General features: G+C 46.9%; 1 protein-coding gene across 1 annotated transcript in view; it reads left to right on the top strand.

Annotated features, from left to right (window-relative positions):
* GRIK4 (glutamate ionotropic receptor kainate type subunit 4) overlaps window positions 1–22,242 on the top strand; it is a 314,460-nt gene that overhangs the window by 271,637 nt on the left and 20,581 nt on the right. Inside the window, exons 15-16 of the mRNA XM_088458742.1 lie at window positions 174–347; window positions 3,065–3,230. Of these exons, the coding sequence (XP_088314868.1) occupies window positions 174–347; window positions 3,065–3,230 (340 nt within the window). The remainder of the gene's footprint in view (window positions 1–173; window positions 348–3,064; window positions 3,231–22,242) is intronic.

Raw genomic sequence — 22,242 nt, 5'->3', positions numbered from 1 at the left:
GACGCTGCAGCAATGATCTTTGCAAAGTCCTGACATTAATGACACGCCAGGAAACCTGTTAGCAGCTAAACAATACAGGGTGTCTTCACTCCGATTGATCAAAGCATGAAGTTCTCTATAACATTATATCTCACATCTAGAGATGTAATTGTATTTGTCTCTGTATTTTGCAGCTTGACTCCTTACGAATGGTACAGTCCTCACCCATGTGTCCAGGGAAGATGCAATCTTCTAATAAACCAGTACTCTCTTGGTAACAGTCTGTGGTTTCCAGTTGGAGGATTTATGCAGCAGGGTTCTACAATAGCACCAAGAGCTTTGTCTACACGCTGTGTCAGTGGCGTTTGGTAAGAAAAATGCTGACATTCTCAGAATCATGACAGGTACAGTTAGACTGCAGGAGGGGAGGTTAGGGTTAGGCTTGCAGGAGGGGAGGGTTAGGCTGCAGGAGGGGAGGGTTAGGGTGAGGCAGCAGGAGGGGAGGTTAGGGTTAGGCTGCAGGAGGGGAGGTTAGGGTTAGGCTGCAGGAGGGGAGGTTTAGGGTGAGGCAGCAGGAGGGGAGGTTAGGGTTAGGCTACAGGAGGAGGTTAGGGTGAGGCTGCGGGAGGGGAGGTTAGGGTGAGGCTGTGGGAGGGGAGTTTAGGGTTAGGCTGCAGGACGGGAGGTTAAGGTTAGGCTGCAGGAAGGGAGGGGAGGGTTAGGGTGAGGCTGCGGAGGGGAGGTTAGGGTTAGGCTGCAGGAGGGGAGGTTAGGGTTAGGCTGCAGGAGGGGAGGGTTAGGGTGAGGCTGCGGAGGGGAGGTTAGGCTGCCGGAGGGGAGGGTTAGGGTGAGGCTGCGGGAGGGGAGGGTAGGGTTAGGCTGCAGGAGGGGAAGGTGAGTCTGTAGCAGGGGAGGTTAGGGTTAGGCTGCAGGAAGGGAGGGTTAGGGTGAGGCTGCAGGAGGGGAGGGTAGGGTTAGGCTGCAGGAGGGGAGGGTGAGGCTGTAGCAGGGGAGGGTTAGGGTGAGGCTGCAGGAAGGGAGGGTTAGGGTGATGCTGCGGGAGGGGAGGGTAGGGTTAGGCTGTAGTAGGGGAGGTTAGAGTTAGGCTGCAGAAGGAGGTTAGGGTTAGGTGGTGGGAGGGTCGGTGTCGATGTAATGAATGTCGAAGTGGTCAATGTTAACATGACAAGTGTGCCGACATACTGCATGATGACATAATGACAATGTCGACATTATGAAAGTCAACAAAATATACCAAATCCCACACAAAGGTGCATGAACAATAACCTTGTCAGACAGCATGAAATACGAGTATTTATCCATTCACATCAAATTACCACCGCTAGAGATGCACTGTCCAATGACCAAACCTAATTCAGACTAAAATGATTATCTCCTCTTAGTACATTTCTCTTAAATTTACTTTCATAGTTTCTTCCTGCTCACCCTTACATGGATGTTCTTCATTATGCATCATGTACATAGGTTTCATAGACTGCACTATGGGCCTGATTCAGAGCCGGACGCTCTTTCAGAGCGCTCACTCTGAATCAGGGCCGTCCCTCTTAGTTTTTAGAACGGCCCCCTGGCCGCTCGCATAGCTGTGGGTGACCACCCACAGCTATAGCGAGCGGCCAAAAAGATGGTCGCGATGGTCAAGACCATCGGGCTTGCGACGAGACCCTTGTGGTAGGGTCTCGTCTGCCGCAAGCCCTGGAGTGCGTTTGGCTCTATCACAAGTAATGTCAGTGGGGCTGGCCCAAGACGGTAGTCGTTCCCATGGGAGCACCTCCGTCTGGGCAGCCACGCCTCCGGCCCGCCCACCATATGCGGGTCTCGCGCATGCGCACGATGGAGCCGGCTTCCTCGTGCGCATGCGCACTTGGCCAACATCGACAGCGCTCGCGAGCGGGTCTGAATCAGGCCCTATGTTCAACCGAATGGCTGTGTAGTCACATATCACTAAAACAAAACATATAGGGGTCTAGGGAGTAGATGTATAATAGCAGTGCACACATCGTGCCGCTATAACTCTTTATCGTGGTGAAGCTGGGACCAGTACCGATGAGACGTATTAACATCTCATCTGCCGGAGTGAGGAAATGAAAAACCCCCCCGCCCCGGCGATCCCTGCCTGAGTACACCTCCTGTGTCTCACCTCCCGGCCGGATCCACTGAGCATGGGCGAGATCTTACTAGCACAATGAGATCCCGCGTGCAGCCCCCGGAGCTGCAGCAGGGAGAGTGCTGTCCCTGCTGTGGTAATAGGGCAACAACTGCTGCAGCTGTGGATATCGATAGCTGCAGCTGTTGGAACGGTCAGTGCCCCTGTTATCCTGCTCGCTTCCCCTCATTACTACATGCCGGAAAGCGGTAACTGCAGCACTTAACGTGAGCAGTTACTGTTTGGCCCCGTCCTTCATACATCTCCACCCTATGTATTAAGCCTTGGAGAGAGATAAAGTGGACGGAGATAAAGTACCAACCAAGCAGCTCCTAACTGTCATTTTTCAAACACAGCCTGTAAAGTGACAGTTAGGAGCTGATTGGTTGCTACTTTATCTCTGTCCATTTTTTATCTCTCTCCAAGGCTTAGTACATAGACCCCATAGTGTGAAATTATACTACATGAAATATAAAGGATACTGTACATGTCACCAGGGACGTCGGAATGATTTTATGTTGGGGGAGGGGCAACATATAATCCTTCCAGTGCCGCCCCCGCGCCCCTCCCCTCTCTTCCCCTCCCCTCCATCTTACCTAAGCGGCGGCCGCAGACTATCAGGGGCTGTGTTCTATAGTAATAGGCGGCACAGCGGAGCCACTGCACAGAGGAGGAGGTGTAATATGCGGTGTTTTAACTTGCATACCGCACATTACACCTCCTCCTCCATGCGGGCAAGGGGCTGGGCATCCTATTACTATAACGCTGCACAGCCCTGACAGGCCGCCGTCCCTTTGGAATATTTTTTTTGGGGTGGGAACTTAATAATAAGGCACATTAATTATTGAAATTAGTAGACAAAATCATATATTTATGAAAATTTAAGAACAACATTTTGATATTTTGTTTTTGCTGTTTCAGGTGGGCATTCACCCTAATAATAATTTCCTCGTATACAGCAAACCTTGCTGCCTTTCTCACTGTGCAAAGGATGGATGTGCCCATTGAGTCTGTGGATGACTTAGCAGACCAGACCACTATTGAGTACGGTACTATTCACGGAGGCTCCAGCATGACCTTCTTCCAAGTAATTATTTCCATCTTGATGCTGTAGATTAGACAATAGTGTCACAGAATCCCTTACTAAGTATTTTTACTGAGTACAAAAGTGCAATTTGGCAATGAATATAATGGTTACAGTCTCTAATGAAACAAATGAAGTATAATATAACAACAGTCCTTTGTGTTTGCTGGTAGTGATACATTGTTATTGGTGTATCAGATAAACAACCTTTTTGCTATATGCTGCTGTAATCACTATAAGGACAGCTCTGGAAAAGGTTAGATTCATATATACAGAGAAATGGCTGAGGCCTCAGGAGCTCATTCAGACCCTCTCGCTAGATGCATTCGCTCGCTCCCAACGTATGCAAATCCAGCACACGCCCAGCAAGGCAGGCGATCGCACGGCAAGGCATTAGCACGCCCACTATGTCTTGGCGAGTGATCACTTTGTGCAAGCAGATGCCCACCAGCCATTCATAAGACTCCCACTTGCGCACGTCATCTCCTGGAAGTGCATGAAAACATTGGTACATCGAGCACTATCGGATGCAATCGCAGCGCTTGAGGTTGACTGTACCCTGCCGCAAGCACTGCGATCACTTCAGTGTGAAATCCCACCAGGTGACGTGTACTATGACGCTGTCTTTTAATTATGCATGCCTCTGAAACAGCATTGAAACACTCAGGCACGCCTGCGTTCGCACCTCCACTCTCCCAATTCTAGTGGACTGCCCCTGTCACCACCCGAAAATGGCTTCTCCTGTCACTCATTATGCTGGGCTGTCTATGCGCAACGAGCGAATGCATTCTGATCTTTCGCAGTGGTTTGCGCATGCGCATTGCGATGCATGCGCAGATTGCAACTATCGGTCAGCTACGAGTGTTCGCATCCTAGCGAGAGGGTCTGAATCAGCTCCTGAGTTACGGAGCTACAGTTGGGGAGAGAACAGGGAGTATGTTCTGTAATTTGCACGACTGATATTAAGCCGGTGGTTATTCCTAGGTCACCTATAAGCTTCGACCATAGCCTCTTGCCTGGGTTGCCCATCCTTGAATGAAAGCTGGTAACAGTAATTTGATCTATGCTGATTAATTACAGATTAGTTGAGATGAGGTTATGTAGTCAGCATCCTGGCGTGCGGGATTTCGACGGTCAGAAGACCATCGGCATCCCAAAGGTAAGTATCGGGGTGTTAGGGGGAGGTTAGGGGGAGGGGTTAGGGTTAGGTATTAGGGGGAGGGTTAGGCATTGGGGAGGGGGTCTTAGGTTTAGGGTGCGGGGAGGGGGAGGTTAGGTTTAGGCACTAGGGGAGGAGGTTAGGGTTAGGCACCGTGGAGGGTGGGTTAGAGTAGGGGTTAGGGTAGGGGTTACGGTAGGGCTTAGAAAAGTATTTACCATTGCTTCCTATCGGGATTCTGGCTGTCGGGATGCCGCTGTCGGTATTCTGACCAGCGGCATCCCGACCGCCGGGATTTCATACCCAACCCGAGTTGAGCACATTCCTTACAATATAGGGTCCGATTCTGATCTGGACGCAAATGACGATATTTTCTCAGATTGAGCGAGGTAATGGGGTGTGGTTAGAAAAACACAGGCGTGTCAGACCGTTTAAATATAAATTAGCCACTGCGTCCTTGCTGGCAGCAGGAGAGTCCTCTGTGTGTCTGGAGACCCGCTATGTCTGCGACAGCAGAGACTTACTCAAAAGACTAATGGCCGCCTCATCTGCGTTCGATGTTTCTTATGTGTCTGGTTTTGTGCGTGAGCGGCGGATGTGAGATGCTGTCAGTGGGCGTCTCTAAGCACTGTACGGCGAGTAAGTCATAGCATATTTTCGCAATTGCGATCCATGACAGATCGCAGCTCCGATGGCATTTGCGTCCGGATGAGGCTCATGGTATCTATTCTACATGAATGTGCGGTATACTATAAGGCCAGACTGGGGGGAGGTGAGTGGAATATATATAACTATTAAGAATGAAGGGTATTATGGTGCTGTTTTCTTAGGGGTAGCCGACCTGCACTGTGTTGCATGTAGACCCAGTGGCAAAATGTGCCTGACACAATAAGATTACATTTAAATACCATCAGACATGAACCAGACATATAGGCATATTTATTATAGTGGAAAAAAAATCCCATTAAAACACTTTAGATTGGGCTTCTCCCTACATACTAAGCCCCACACTGGGGCTCTCTGGTGAAGGCTTACATACCATGGACAACATATGTACTTGTATCTCAGGATCTCAGGATGGTGATAGATGGGGTAAGCGCTGAAAATATGAGTTATTATTCAAATTTTTTAAATGATTATGTTTCTTCATTTTGTTCTGTTTTGTGAGAGTGGGATCCCTCTTCTGAGCTTTAAGCTCCTTTGTGTATGTATGGTCTGGTAAAGCCAGATCACACAGGCGCTGACAACTTGCTGGCAAAGTGGTAAAAGCTCTCTTACCGCTGACGGCCAGGATTGCCGGGGAACTGCGTATCACTAGGCTGCACTAGCAGATTTTTCTTAAAACACTTTGGCAAAACTAGATTTTCTAGAAAATCCAGATCATCGCTGGAAATTAGTAAATAATATTATTATTATCTTTATTTATATGTCGCCACAAGTGTTCCGCAGCACCTTACATAGTACATAACCAAATAATTTGACAAGTGACTTACAGTACAATACAATACAGGACAATGACATGGATAATATACATTGTTACATTAGCAACCATAACAACCACATAAGCAGCAGAACAAAGCAACCAAGTGTTAGGTGCCCTGGTGGGGGGTAAGAAGTAGATGAAAGTGAAGAAGGGAGAAGCACAAGAGGGTAGAGAGCCTGCTAGTAAGTGCTTACATTCTAAAGAGGAGGGGCAGACAAGCAGGTGTGACACAGATGTGGTAGACAGGGATGAAGGATCATGTTGCAGCAAGTTAGGATGAGAGCTGGAAGGCTTTGATGAAGTAGTGAGTCTTGAGAGCCTGTTTGAAGGATTGTAAAGAGGTGGAGAGTCTGATAGGGAGAGGGAGAGAGTTCCAAAGGTTGGGAGCAGCACGGGCAAAATCTTGGAGGCGGAAGTGGGAGGAGGTAATCAGTTGGCATGAGAGGCGGCGTGCATTTGTTGAGCGAAGAGGGTGGACAGGAGAGTGAAGGGAGATGAGGTAAATATGGGCGTTAGTAACATAAGAGATAGGACATGGCAAAATGGGTAGCTGCCGCCATCAAAGAATTAAACCTGCACACACCCCACCCTATCATTATACATCACCCTTTATTATTTATTTATTATTTCCCTCTATGCATTAAACTCTGGACATTACAATGTGTAGGTGTAGGTTGTATGGAATTTATTGCAAACCTTGAAGGAATGTATTCATGTTGCCTTGTATGAGTGTGTAGGTACAGTATATGCAAATGTCTGGCAAAGCCTTGTAAGAACCAGTGCCGTAACAGGTCTTTTCAGCACCCTGTGCCAGCCATGTCCCCTAAAGGCATTACATCATGCTGAGGGGGCGGGGGGCCGCCAGTGCTGGGAAGAACAGCACTTTCCTGAGCATGATCAGGATGCTCCGGGGCCTGTACGGACGGCACTGAAGCAACAATTCTGACTGCAGGATGCCGTTCCAGGCAAAGGCACCATTCGTGCACCCTAGTTATGGCCAACAGCTGTGGTCACAAGATGCCATGTCCAAAACAGAATAGAGATGAGTTACATGCAAGATCATATAATTGGTTTCATTGCGGCTATTTCTCAGTCAGTAGATCAGGAGGTAGGAATATACCTAATGGGAGAAGGAAAACACAGACACCTACTTACATAGTTTGAATATGTAATTGCTTTGTCTAGGAGAGTGGGGAACCTATCTGAGCCACACTACCTAAGTGTAGAGGAAGCACCTGGAAAATGTTAGTATCCTTTTTGCTAAGTGCTAACCACAGCTACTAGTTACGGGATCTGTATGATTTACCGCCGGACGCATGTTCAAATCCCGACGCCGGAAGACCGGCACCAGTGAAGATCCAGACTGTGCTCAAGGTAAGTACTAACTAACCTAACCCCCCTCCTAACCCTCCTTTTGAGACCCCTCGCCCTAACCTCCCTCCCTAGTGCCTAACCCTAACCCCCTCTAAGTTCCTAAACCTAACCCCCCCTTCCCTGCTGCCTAAACCTAACCCTCCCGGGGGGGTGCCTAACCCTAACCTCTCCCGGGGGATGCCTAACCCTAATCCCCCCTTCTGGTCTGCTGTCTGGGCCCGGCTTGCCTTCGATCGGGATGCCGGGCATCGGGCTCCCAGCGTAGGTAAAATGACAGGCATTTTCGACACCTGTCATTGGACCCTTGCCGGGATTAGACAGTCGGGATGCCGACAGTTGGCATTTAGACTGTCAGCATCACGGCTGCATACCATTCCGGAAGGAATTGCTTCCCTAAGCTGAATCAGGTGAGGTGTATCAAACCTGCTTACAGAGATATACAGTTGAGAAGTCGGCCATAGCTACCAATCAGCTACTAAATGTCATTTACTAGACTGTGCTAGATAAATAACAGTTAGGTGATGATTGGTTGCTATGGGTAACTCCTCCACTTTAATTTTCATGAAGGTTTGATACATCTCCCCATATAAGTGTTAGCTCTACAGGAAAATCTGTTGTCATTACATTGCTCGTTCTATTTTTGGTGGCCAACTACAGTAGTACTCAGGATCCCATTGAGGTGGTGTGCTGATATTGCTGCCAGTCACCTACTGTAGGCCTAGTGACAGCTGTGCCTGTAATGAAATAGCGGGGATATTCCTGTATGTACAGTATATCTACCTTATTGGCACACCACATACATGAATGAAAGGATAAAATAGTGCACAGTGTGTTGTATTATTCCTTATAGGAAAGTGATCTATTATGCTCACCATGGGATGGTGAAATCAATTCTGTGGACAGTGATTTTTCTCTCTGTATAATACAACGCAATCACTACAGTGAGTGAGGAAATATTCTTACTGAATCATATCTCGTCACCAAGTAAAAGAAAGTGCTAAATATTAGAGAATTATAGTGTACAGTGTTCAGAATATAAAAACTGTAAAAACATAATTGCACTTACCCAAAGATGATGAGTTAAGGCCTTAATAGGAGCCTCAGTGATGTGCCCCCACAAAGATCACTATATACTATATAAAGTGCCCGCTGTGTAAATTAATGTATTTTTGGCCTGATTCACTACTGAACACAACTTCAATAGCGATTACGCACGCAGCTCCACTGTGATAGGATGCTAATCTGTTGCGATCGCAATGCCATACGCAGCACAACATAAGGACGCCCACCTTACCTTACACACATCCGTAATGTTTAGCAAGACTGCGAAACCATCGGTAACATCGAGTACCATCGCAGCCTCACGCACACTTTCTGACCTTACTCAGACATTGCTAACTTCAGCGCACGCTTCAGGCTGCGTAGGGCATCGCAGTGGATAATTTATGCGTCCCTGCAACGGTGTTGAAACACACTGGCACACCTGCGTTTCTCCGACCCCCACCCTGTTACCACCCACAAACGGCACTTCCTGTCAATCACTCTGCAATGGGTCTGCATAGTTACTGCGATCGCAGTGGAGTCTTCGCGCATGCGCACTCCGATGCATTTGCAGTACGCAACAATTGACGATTGCGTGTGTATAAGCAACTGTGGTCCTTGCTGAATTAGGCCCTATGTTCATATAAGCACAGTCACTCCATCGATGAGCAGAAAAGTGCTCTTTATTAGAAGTGAAGAAATAATAGGTGCCCATGGCTCAGATACACAGTATGCTCTTCTAAGTCACCTGTATTCTGTTTTATATTATTATTAATATTATCCTTTATATGGTGTCATAAAGGGTCTGCAGTGTCTTACAAACTACATAGACAGAAACAGTATGATGTCGTGCTCAGGAGACGGGGCTGGCACATGGCGTACTGCAGCCCTGTTACGCTGCTGTTTGTAAGTGAGGAGTTTGAATTGGGTTCTGAAGAGGATGGGGAACCAGTGGAGGGCTTGAAGGAGAGGGGAGGCAGACGTACCACGATTGGCAACAAAGATGAGCCCGGCAGATTAGAGTAGAGAGATGAGGGAGACATGGAGGCCAGATAAGGGGAGGTTACAGTAGTCCAGTCTGGAGATGTCTAGTGACTGGATGGGGGTCTTAGTTGCCTCCAGGGCAGGTGGTGCCTTTAGAGAGGAGGGGGCCCGTGTGCATCCCCCATCATGGGCCCTCTCATCTCACCCCAGCGGCCGGCATCCGACTGATGCGGCTGGCCGGCCACTGCAGAATCAGTAGACTCTGGGCACTAGAGTGTGCCCAGAGTCTACTGCGCATGCGCAGATCGGTGGGGAAATGGAGCGGCCGCCATTTTCCCAGCGATTTCCTCGCAGCAGCAATTTTCCAGTGTTTTGAGCAGCGCTGAGAGACCCGACGCGGGCCTTAGACTTTAGATATTATGGGTGCAGGGCATGCGGTGCGGCCACCCTTGGGCTCGGGGCACCCTGCGCCCATTATAGATACGCCCCTGCTCCAGGGTGAGAAAGGATCTGATCCTGGAGATATTTCTGAGATGGAGATGGCAGGACTGCGGATGGTACTAAGGCCCTCATTCAGAGGCGGTCGGAGGATGCAAGCGGTCGCTCAGAAACTGGACGGCCGTTTGCATCCTGACCGGCCGCCGCTGTTTTGGTCGTTAGGCTGTGGGTTAACACCCACAGCTCTAACGATCGCTAGGGTGATGGTCGCGGTGGTCATTGACCATCGGGGCTTACGAAGAGACCCTAGGGTAGGGTCTCACTTGTCGTAAGCCCAAGAGCTTATGGCACTGTCAGAGCTGGAAGCTCTCCACTGACATCACTAGTGATGTCAATGGGGCCTCCCCCAAACGGCAGGCGTTCCCATAGGAACGCCTCCGTTTGGGCTGGCACCCCCCCGGCCCGCCTTCCAAACGAGGCGAGCTGTCAATTAACATCGACAGCTTGCCCCCTTTGGAAAGAGACCCGCTACGACCGGCGCTGTCGGTCGTAGCGGGTCTCACGCATGCGCATGAAGGAGCCAGCTCCCTCGTGCACATGCGCAGTAGACAAACATCGAGGCGGCCGTGCGCACTTAGGGGCTAGAAGAGATGTTGGTGCTGTCAATAGATAATGGAATTGTGGTAGGTGAGGTTATTCGGGAGGATGGGAAGATGATCAGCTCAGGCTCAAGGAATGGTAAGTTAAAGAAAGTGCTGGGACATCCTGGAGGAAAAAGCAGAGAGACAGCTGGAGATAGTAATAAGGAGATAGGGGGAGAGGTCTGGGGAGGAGAAGTAGATCTGAGTATCATCAGCAGAGGGATGATATTGTAGGGCAAAGTCATGTCGACATTTCATTGGTGTCGACATGATGAATTTTGCTGTGCGCAATGTCACTGTGTCGACAATATCATGTTGACATGATCAATGTCATCAAAATATACCACAGCTGAGTTAAGACTTAGGGGTCTATTTACTAAGCAGTGTTAGGAGACAGAGGGCCTGATTCAGAGCCGCTCGTAAGCGGCCGCTCATTCGTTCCGAGCGATGCTTGCACAACTGCGCATGCGTACGGATCCTAATACGCATGCGCGAACCAGTCAGTGCGACCGAAAATCGTTTGTTCGCTAAATAGCGAATGCCTGCTATTTTGAGTGACAGGAGGAGGCGTATGTGGGTGGTAACAGGGGAAGGTGCTTGAAAACGGGGAGTGGAGATCCGAACGCAGGCGTGCTTAAAGATCAAAACGGGCGTTTTAAGGGTGTGTATAATTAATACAGCAGCGTCATTGACCACGTCACTGGGTTATTTTATAGTCAGAACTGCTCGCAAGATTGCGGTAGGAAAAGCCAACCACAAGAATAGCGAGCAGTTCATACGCTGGTCGATGTACTCGATTAATCTAATAAATAGCGGACATGACGTAGGATGCGAGCGGCCAGGGGGCGTAGTTTTCCAAAAATGTTTCGTTCACTCGTTCAGACCTAGAGGCGTGAACAGACCGCAAAGAGCGAACGGTTCATTTGAATAGCCACCCCTTTTTTCTGAACGAGCGAGCGCAAATAGCGTCCGGCTCTGAATGAGGTCCAGAGTGACAAGTGATAAGGTGCCAGCCAATCAGCTCCCAACTGTCATTTTTCAAACACAGCCTGTGAGATGACAGTCAGCAGCTGATTGGCTGGCACGTTATCACTTTTCACTCTGTCTCCTAACACTGCTTAGTAAATAGACCCCTTATTATTAAATGCCCAAAGGTAAAAGTTACATTCACTCACAAGACTTCTGACTGTGCAGTGATACTGCAGCTGACAAATGTGGTGAAATCCACTTCAGTCCCAGCAACAATTCATTCTTAGGGGGAAATTCAATTAGCCACTGCAACATTTTTGCTTACCGTGCCTTTAATTAACCCGCCTATCACGCGATAATTTCACTTAGCGTGGCTTTGTCCGCTCCTGCTTAACTTTCCATCCAATTGTAGAAAGTGATCGCGCAAAAAAATCATTAAGTGTGGGGAAATCAGCCTGTAACAAGATCTGTGAAGCGTAACTTTTCAACTTGGATGCCTGGGCTCTTCAGGTGACATTAGCCCATTAGCTTCAATGGGACAGCACTGCCGGGGTTGGATCTTGGAATCGCTCTCTTATGGGCTGGAGCTGTCCACAATGCCAGTCGTGAGATCTCTGCATATAGTAGAAAATGCGTGATAGTTACTATGCTTATCACCCCGTATCAGATCCGACTTAGGGAAATGGGGGGTGATCTGGGTGCATTTTTTTATAAATATGCTCCTACATTTTGCAGTTTAGGGCAGAAGACAGCATGTGATGTCTAGTGGTTTTAATACTGCACACAAAATCTGACAATAGTAAATTTACCCCCTAGACTTTATTATAACTGGTTGATTACAAGTAGAGATATGTGCGGACACCCGTGTTTTGGTTTTGGCAAAACCACCCTCAAATGTTATGGTTTTGGCAAAACCACCCTGAAGTGTTTTGGTTTGGGATTACTGTAAAAATGCTAAAACCCGCTAAAATAATGTAACTTGGACCTGTTTACATGCCATCGAAAACCAGAGAGTTTCGAACTTATGGGAAGGGATGCCAACGGTCAAAATGCTGACCGCAGACTTCCCGACTGTCTAATCCCGGCAGGGATCTACTGACAGGCGTCGAAATCCTGTCATTTTACCTACGCCGGGAGCCCAACGCCCGGCATGCCAAACGAAGGTAAGCCGGGCGGGGGGAGGGTTAGGTTAGGGGCTCCCGGGGGGGGGACTTAGGGTTAGGGGCACCCCCTCGGGAGTGTTAGGGTTAGGCTAGGGGAAGGCAGGGTTAGGGTTAGGCACTCCCCCGGGAGGGTTAGGAATAGGCTTGGGGAAGGCGGGGTTAGGGTTAGGCACTTACAGGGGGGGTTAGGGTTAGGCACTCCTAAGGGAGGTTTAGGGGGGGTAAGGTTAGTTATAGTTAAAATACTTACCTGTCGGAATCTTCAGTTGTCGGTCTTCCGGCATCCGGATTTGAACTTCAGTTGCCAGTCTTCTTGTGCCGGGATTTCATTCCGATCTCTATGGGAAGACCCAAGCCGGGAACTGCTCATCTCTAATTACAAGGGCTATGATTGCCAGCCTAATTAATCAATTCATTAGTACTCCAAGTGTACAATTTAAATTACATATGTTACACAAGGTTCAAATTTAATTGCAGAGAGTTCATTTTTGCAGTAATTGATACATAATTAAACAGTCTGAGGAGAATCTAATATCTGATTATAAAAACATTAGTGCATTTCCCTTTTCTTATTGTTAACTGTTAAATGTGCATTTAGCAGGAATGAGAGAAGGTGATCTTCCTCACATATTTAACCTTAAAATGACTTTTTTTTGTAAAATACTTAGATAACCTGAGATCAATGAGAATCTGTAATTACAAGTCAATATGCATGGCGATCGTTAGAGACGGCCTCATTATAAGACACCGCCCGTTAGAATTTCATTAAAGCTGTTTTAGTTCATCTGGTAGGCACATTAAAATTAATCCAGACAGTAAAAAAAAAAACCTGTATATAAATTCTTAACGTGGACTCAGATAGTTATCAGGTGGCATTTGATTTCCATAGTAATTTGTTTTGACCTTAACATTTTGCTATAACCAAAGCAATAGCATTGTTACAGAATAGATTAATATTTGTACATCCCTGTGAGAAAGAGATTTTGGACTACACATATCCACATCACTGTTCTTCACAAAGAGATCACTTTTAATTGAGGCATTGAAGCTTTTTTCTAATTGATACCCCTTTTACATCGGAGCTAAAACCCGGGTTTTTGAAGGGTTAACCCGGGCAGCTCCCTGGTGTAAAAGGGGAGAGAGTTGGATCGCCGGGTCGAGTGACCCGGCAATCCAACCCAGGTAAGTAGCAGGGTTTAACACGGGCGTAGCAGTGAAACCCTGCTGTGAGAACAGCGCAGTCCGGGTCACGATGACCTGGAGTGCGCTGCTAGCCGGACGATTGGTCCGGCTTCAGTGGCGCTTGGAGATGACGTCATCTCCAAGCGACCACTTTCACTCCGCAAAAGCCGGGTCTATGCAGACCCGACTGCGGTGTGAGCGGTGCTGACTCGGGAATATCCCGAGTCGGCGCCGGCAAAATTCCGGGTCTGATCCGGATAGGAACTTTGTTCCAACTCCGGGTCAGACCCGGAATTTAGGTGGAAAAGGGGTATTAAAGGCATTTTTTTAATTGGTAGATGATCTGTTCAGTGGTCGTAAATTAATGAAATAAGTACACAGTCTATTCAATAAGCAGATTGATCCGCGCTCCAGGTTCTGGTGGGTGGGTGTAATGATTGTGCAGGGGAGGGAAAGGGGGGGGGGTTTGGCTGGACAGGGGCGAGGAGAGAGAGAGAGGGAGAGGGGGAGGGGGTTGGCAATGGTGCTGCACGTGGAACAGGCGTACCAATCCTGTTGGGTTATGCTTTTGGAAGGAGGTACACGTGCGCTCCTTGGTGTGTGTGCGGGGGAGGGGGGGGAGAGGAATACAGAATGGGGGGGGAAAGGATGGGAGGTGTGCTAATGGGGTGTCGTGTGTTGGTGTGTATCTAAGTGGGTAGATGGGTGATGCACAAATGATGAGTCAGACACTGTAATTGATTTGAATCCACCTATTTATTGGTGAGGCACAATGCTCCCTAGGTGGTATCGTGGGATGGGTTGGGGATGAATAGGTAGTTCCTGTAGATCCTGGTCAGGGTGTTGGTGGGCCCTTTTAGGGGGCTCCTTGCCGTGCGGCCCTTACTTCTGCACGTCGTGGACGCACAGCAAGGGGCCCCCTAAAAGGGCCCACCAACACCCTGACCAGGATCGACAGGAACTACCTATTCATCCCCAACCCATCCCACGATACCACCTAGGGAGCATTGTGCCTCACCAATAAATAGGTGGATTCAAATCAATTACAGTGTCTGACTCATCATTTGTGCATCACCCATCTACCCACTTAGATACACACCAACACACGACACCCCATTAGCACACCTCCCATCCTTTTCCCCCCCCATTCTGTATTCCTCTCCCCCCCCCTCCCCCGCACACACACCAAGGAGCGCACGTGTACCTCCTTTCATAAGTACACAGTCTGAATATTACATTTGTTTTATTTCATGTATTTAAGCTAGTAAATATCATTGATGTAAAGATTAATAAAACAGCATCAGGTACTTAAAATATGTAATTATTCTTAGTTACAAGATATATTGATTAGAAAATGGAGAGACTGATAACTTATTAAAATGAGGATGGCTAATAAAATGAATATATTAAGAGAGTGGTTAGGAGCTTAGAAAAATGTTCCTATATATACAGTCAGGTCCATAAATATTGGGACATTGACAGAATTTTCATATTTTGGCCTCTATTCACCACCACAATGGCTTTGAAATGAAACAAACAAGATGTGATTTAACTGCAGCCTTTCAGATTTAATTTGAGGGTAATTACATCCAAATCAGGTGAACGGTGTAGGAATTACAATGGTTTCTATATGTGCCTCCCACTTTTTAAGGGGCCAAAAGTAATGGGACAAACTAAACAATCCTAAATCTAACTTTCACTTTTTAATACTTTGTTGCAAATCCTTTGCAGGCAATTACAGCCTGAAGTCTGGAATGCATAGACATCACCAGACGTTGGGTTTCATCCCTGGTGATGCTCTGCCAGGCCTCTACTGCAAATGTCTTCAGTTCCTGCTTGTTCTTGGGGCATTTTCCCTTCAGTTTTGTCTTCATCAAGTGAAATGCATGCTCAATCGGATTCAGGTCAGGGGATTGACTTGGCCATTGCATAACATTCCACTTTTTAGCCTTAAAAAACTCTTTGTTGCTTTTGCAGTATGCTTTGGGTCATTGACCATCTGCACTGTGAAGCGATGGCCAATGAGTTCTGAAGCATTTGACTGAATATGAGCATATAATAGTGCCCGAAACACTTCAGAATTCATTCTGCTGCTTTTGTCAGCAGTCACATCATCAATAAATACAAGGGAACCAGTTCCATTGGCAGCCATACATGCCCACGCCATGACACTACCACCACCATGCTTCACTGATGAGGTGGTATCTTTTGGATCATGAGCAGTTCCTTTCCTTCTCTTCTCTTCCCATCACTCTGGTACAAGTTGACCTTTGTCTCATCTGTCAATAGGATGTTGTTCCAGAACTGTAATGGCTTTTTTAGATGTTGTTTGGAAACTCTAATCTGGTCTTCCTGTTTTTGTGGCTCACCAATGGTTTGCATCTTGTGGTGAACCCTCTATATTCACTCTTGTGAAGTCTTCTCTTGATTGTTGACTTTGACACATATACATCTACCTCCTGGAGAGTGTTCTTGATTTGGCCAACTGTTGTGAAGGGGTTTTTCTTCACCAGGGAAAGAATTCTTTTGTCATCCACCACAGTTGTTTTCCATGGTCTTCCAGGTCTTTTGGTGTTGCTGAGCTCTCCGGTGCGTTCTTTCTTTATAAGAATGTTCCAAACAGTTGATTTGGCCACACCTAATGTTTTTGCTATCTCTCTGATGGGTTTGTTTTGATTTTTCAGCCTAATGATGGCTTGCTTCACTGATAGTGACAGCTCTTTGGATCTCATATTGAGAGTCGACAGCAACTGATTCCAAATGCAAATGTCACACCTAGAATCAACTCCAGACCTTTTACCTGCTTAATTGATAATGAAATAACGAGGGAATAGCCCACACCTGTCCATGAAATAGCTTTTGAGTTGATAGTCCCATTACTTTTGGCCCCTTAAAAAGTGGGAGACACAAATTTAAACTGTTGTAATTCCTACACCGTTCACCTGATTTGGATGTAATTACCCTCAAATTAAATCTGAAAGTCTGCAGTTAAAGCACATCTTGTTTGTTTCATTTCAAAACTATTGTGGTGGTGAATAGAGGCCAAAATCTGAAATTCTGTCAATGTCCCAATATTTATGGACCTGACTGTATATATCATATAAATATATCATTTTTTTAGAGATATACAATTTTTTAATATTGATATTCACTTAAAATCATGATTAATTCTGACCCAGTTCTCAATTATTAAGGATTATGTTGAGTACATAATAACTAATCATGATCAACAGACACGCTCCAAGTTATCTTTATGTCAAGACAAATATCTGCTTTTTCCTATCTAATCTGGATGGACTACATTAAGAGGATATAGACAACTTCTCTTTTACAATCTAGGTTAATTTTAGCTAACAATCTCCTAAACATAATGGGCCTGACTTAGAGATGTACTGTACGCTAAAGCTTCCGCTGATGCCATTTTCATAGCTGTAGATCCTGGGGATGCAGTAAAATGTGACATATGTATAAAACACATGATGGTGATCATGTCTATAAACCACATGTACTGTACAATGGATAGGGGACCTCTAAAGGACTGGCTGGGCCCTCAGGCAGTGGGGCCCACCGTGGATTTCCCCTGTACCACTGTGAGCCAGTCCGACCTTGCATACGTAACATTGGATGCAGATCAGGCAAACATCGACTCCTTGAGTAAGCCTTTTGTCACTCAGAATGGCCGCCGTAACTGAGACGCTGGAGCCATGTTTCCTGTGTGCGCCCCTGAAATGCCTGCATTTTTAGCCGACACTCCCTATCACCTCCCCCAAACGTGCCTTGCCTGTCAATCACACTGCGATTAAAGACTTGCGGTGTGCGACTATGGTAAAGTATGCGCAGTGCGACTCGGATGAATTGGCAAAAAAATCTCTCAATTTGCAAAATCATCAGCGTAGCATACAGCTCTGTATCAGGCCCAATGAGCCTGAGTCAGATGTGCACACAGTCGCAGCCACAGTTATGTCTTTTGCTGGAGCCGTGGCTGCGAAAATATACAAATGCTAGCTTTAGCCTCCCCCGGGGAATCGGTATGAAATACCGGCGGCTGAATAACCGCTGGTTCAAATCCCGATGCTGGAAGGCTGAACGCTGAAGATCCCGGCAGGGGTAGTAAGTCTGCTATCCCTATAACTCCCCTTCCCCCTAACCCTCCCTCTTTGGTGCCTAACCCTACCCCCGTAGTGCTTTTCCCTACCCCCCCCTTACCGCACCCTAAACCTAACCCTCCTGGAGGAATGTCTAACCCTAACCTCCCCCCGGTGGCGCCTAATGCTAACCCCTGCTTACCGCACCCTAAACCCCCCCCTCCCCATAGTCTAACCCTCCCCGGGGGTGCCTAACACTAATCTCCCCCGGGGGTGCCTAACCCCCCATCCCCAGGGAAACTGCGATACTTTCCGGGGTCAGGACGTTCGGGATTCTGGTGTTCCCGATGCCGACGCCGGTTTCCTGATGTCCTTTGAATATCGGCATCAACATTTTGCCCGGCGGCGGCGTTCCGGCTACGGTATTTCGGCAGCCGGCTTCCCGACCACCGGCAATTTAACTACATCCCGGGGTGGTAGGCAGCATCTGAATGAGCAAGCACTAAAACACTCGCTATCAGCATCTCTGCACACTGTAACACCACCAGTGATTCTCAACACGCCCCCATCATAGCACCATCTCGTGGACCATCTACACTTGCACAAGAATAGGGTAGATGGTCTAGCGCAACTTCGTAAGTGGTAGGGACTTTAAAAGATGGTTTGCTGCTGCTCTGGAGGATGCCTGACTTCATCCAGTAGAAGACTGTATATAAGAGTATTTACCAGATGCTGCGCACAACCTCTATACTAAATGGTGTGTAATATATAATGTAAATTAATCTGAGTAGGCAGAATAGTATGGTAAAAATGGGATTTATTGTTAAAATAATAGATTGTAATAGATCGGGAGTGTGCTAGTGTGTCTTTTACACACGTGAACCAAGTGATGGTGTACCCACACTAACAACTTATCCCCCTCTATATTAATGCGTGGTTCAATTTTCAGCGTGAAAAACTGCTGCTACACTTGCATGGATTGCTACTGTCAATCACAACAGATGGGAAGCAATCCAGGGGAAGAAAAAAGTAATGGAGTTTTTTCCAATCCTATTGAATAAATGGGTCACATGTGCCGTGTAGCCACCAGTGTCAATAAACATATAAGTCTGTAGGTATCAAAAAAAGTCTGGGTGTGAGAGATATGCAGCGGCGTCCCGCTGATTTCAATTACAGTACCTTGAATAATGTTCTATGTGAGATGTAGCCGTTGCCCGGGGTGAATCTTCTCGTGATCCCGGGACGACCTGCTTGAGCCTATAGCGGGGATCACTCTGAGCTGTGGCGCACTATGCCGCACGAGCACGGACACTGACCCTGTTTCCAGTGTCAGGGCCGGGGCGCGCTCGAGTGCACCAGCAAGCGGGCGAGGTACCGACGGTCCTGGCTCTGGTCGAGCCGGGGGCCGTGGACGTCACCCTGACCAGAGGATACTTACCCGGATGGGCTCAGCTGACTGTCCGACTGCTCCCAGAGGAAGACCGATCAGGTCGAAACGTGTTGGAGTCGGACACCCCACAAAAACCCTTCACCTCTGTGCCGAACCACCTTTACCCACTCATCACTGCATCAATCAACATCAACTACCGGCAAGAAAGAGAAGACCGCCACGAGCTCGCTACGGAGGAAGAAGACGGACAGTCAGCTGAGCCCATCCGGGTAAGTATCCTCTGGTCAGGGTGACGTCCACAGCCCCCGGCTCGACCAGAGCCAGGACCGTCAGTACTTCGCCCGCTTGCTGGTGCACTCGAGCGCGCCCTGACCCTGGAAACAGGGTCAGTGTCCGTGCTCGTGCGGCATAGTGCGCCGCAGCTCAGAGTGATCCCCGCTATAGGCTCAAGCTGGTCGTCCCGGGATCACGAGAAGATTCACCCCGGGCAACGGCTACATCTCACATAGAACATTATTCAAGGTAGTATAGAGGTTGTGCGCAGCATCTGGTAAATACTCTTATATACACTTGCACAAGCCCTACAGCAGGTGCAGTGTCTTGACACGCCTGCCACACTCACCATGACACGCCTACCACACTCACCATGACACGCCTACCACACTCACCATGACACGCCTACCACACTCACCATGACACGCCGGCGAGACCTATTTTTTTTTCTATTTATTTCAGGTCACCTCCCAATCACCGCCCAGGAATGCCCACCACTTTGCTGCCCCATTTTTGAGCGTACTCTCTGTGTAACGCTGCATGCACCTTAGGGTTTTCTGATCTTTTCGCACATGCGCAGTTTCAAATAATCTCTCACTCAAATACATGAATATTGGCAGTGTGTGCAGTTAGCGTGCACCTGTGAATCAGGTCTAATTGAAGATGTTCTTTGACCATAGGTTATTACATTTGTCTAGATCAGTGTTTTTCAACCACTGTGCCAAGGCACACTAGTGTGCCGCAAGCAGTTGTCAAGTGTGCCACGGCGGTCAGCTCAGCACAGTTGTACTGTAGTGTGTTTTATTCCTGAGGAGACCAATGTAGTGTGTTTTATTCCTGTGGAGGCCAATGTAGTGAGTTTTATTCCTGTGGAGGCCAATGTAGGTTGGTGTGTTTTTGTTGGTGTACACTTGGCACCTTTGCAGCATCTTCCTCATATTCGTGAAGCGCTCGGATTATCAACATTCTGTTTTACCAATGTATGTGTGTTTTATTACTGTGGAGTCCAATGTAGTGAGTTTTATTCCTGTGGAGGCCAATGTATGTGTGTTTTATTCCTGTGGAGGCCAATGTAGTGTGTTTTATTCCTGTGTAGGCTAATGTAGTGTGTTTTATTCCTGTGGAGGCCAATGTAGTGTGTTTTATTCCTGTGGAGGCCAATGTAGTGTGTTTTATTCATGTGGAGGCCAATGTAGTTAGTTTTATTCCTGTGGAGGCCAATGTAGTGAGTTTTATTCCTGTGGAGGCCAATGTAGTGTGTTTTATTCCTATGGAGGCCAATGTATGTGTGTTTTATTTCTGTGGAGGCCAATGTTGTGTGTTTTATTCCTGTGGAGGCCAATGTAGTGTGTTTTATTCCTGTGGAGGCCTGTGTATTGTGTTTTATTCCTGTGGAGACCAATGTAGTGAGTTTTATTCCTGTGGAGGCCAATGTAGTGTGTTTTATTCCTGTGGAGGCCAATGTAGTGTGTTTTATTCCTGTGGAGGCCAATGTAGTGTGTTTTATTCCTGTGGAGGCCAATGTGTGTGTACTTTTTTTATGTGGGAGCCAATGTTTATGTTTTTTCATTGGTCACGCACACCGCGTCGCCGGATAGTGTGCCTTGGTAGTTTTAAAACCTTGTGTAGTGTGCCTCGAGTTGAAAAGGCTGAAAATCACTGGTCTAGATTCTTTTAATCACATAATTAAATATTAAGGTTATATATGTGAGCAAGATCACCTATCATTCATGTTAAATGTGCATTTAACAGTGACCAATAAGAAAAGGGGAAAAGTACTTACAGTATGGCTATACAATTGTATGTTGGAGTCTCCTCACTGTCCAGGTATGTCCTGTATTCATTACATCATAGGTGAACTCTCTGCGATTTTGAATATTCTGTAACATGTTTCATCTCACCAAACACAGCTTCAATACAACAGCATTTTTACAGATCACGTTATTTTCTTTATACACTGTGCACTATATCTGTCCATTTTCATCATGCTTTATTTCACTTGTGGAGGAGACACGATGCATAATATCAGGTAGAATATTTCTTTATATAAAGGTACAACTTCTGCGTTGCATTAACATAGTCACATGGTGAACATCATATATACATTTCCCAGATTTTATAATATCACAGTGTACAATCTATGGCACAACAGGGATAGCAGGTGGCTGCAGTTAGTTCCATTATCCAGTAGGTGTAAAGCCATGGGCAAAAGTTTTGAGACTGATACAAGAATTGCTTTTCACAAAGTCTGCTGCTTCAGTGTTTTTAGTAGGCATGTGCAGACTCGTATAGGTTAGAATTTTCCCACCAAGTTTGGATTTTTCCCGCCAAAAATCGTGTCTCAGAAAGAGGCAAAACATCATCTTTCATGGACAAACATCATCTTCCATGGACTTTTGTCCAGGAAAGATGATGTTTGTCCATGAAAGATGATGTTTTGCCTCTTTGTGAGACCTGATGTTTGGCGGGAAAAATCCAAACTTTGCGGGAAAATTCGAACCTATACGAGCCTGCACATTCCTAGTTTTTAGACCTTTTTGTCAGATGTTACTATGGTAAACTAAAGTAAAATTACAAGCATTTCATAAGTGTCAAAAGCTTTTATTGACAATTACATTAAGTTTATGCAGAGTCAATATTTGCAGTGTTGACCTTTTTTTTTTTTGAAGACCTCTGCAATTCACCCTGGCATGCTGTCAATCAACTTCTGGGCCACATACTGACTGATGGCCGCCCATTCTTGCCTAATCAATGCTTGGAGTTTGTCAGAATTTGTGGGTTTTTGTTTGTCCACCACCTCTTGATGATTGACCACAAGTTCTCAATGGGATTA

This window comes from Taudactylus pleione, unplaced genomic scaffold, assembly GCF_031769625.1.
Source record: "Taudactylus pleione unplaced genomic scaffold, aTauple2 ptg000848l, whole genome shotgun sequence".
NCBI classification, from domain to species: domain Eukaryota; kingdom Metazoa; phylum Chordata; class Amphibia; order Anura; family Myobatrachidae; genus Taudactylus; species Taudactylus pleione.
This window is presented reverse-complemented; position numbering and strand designations above follow the sequence as displayed.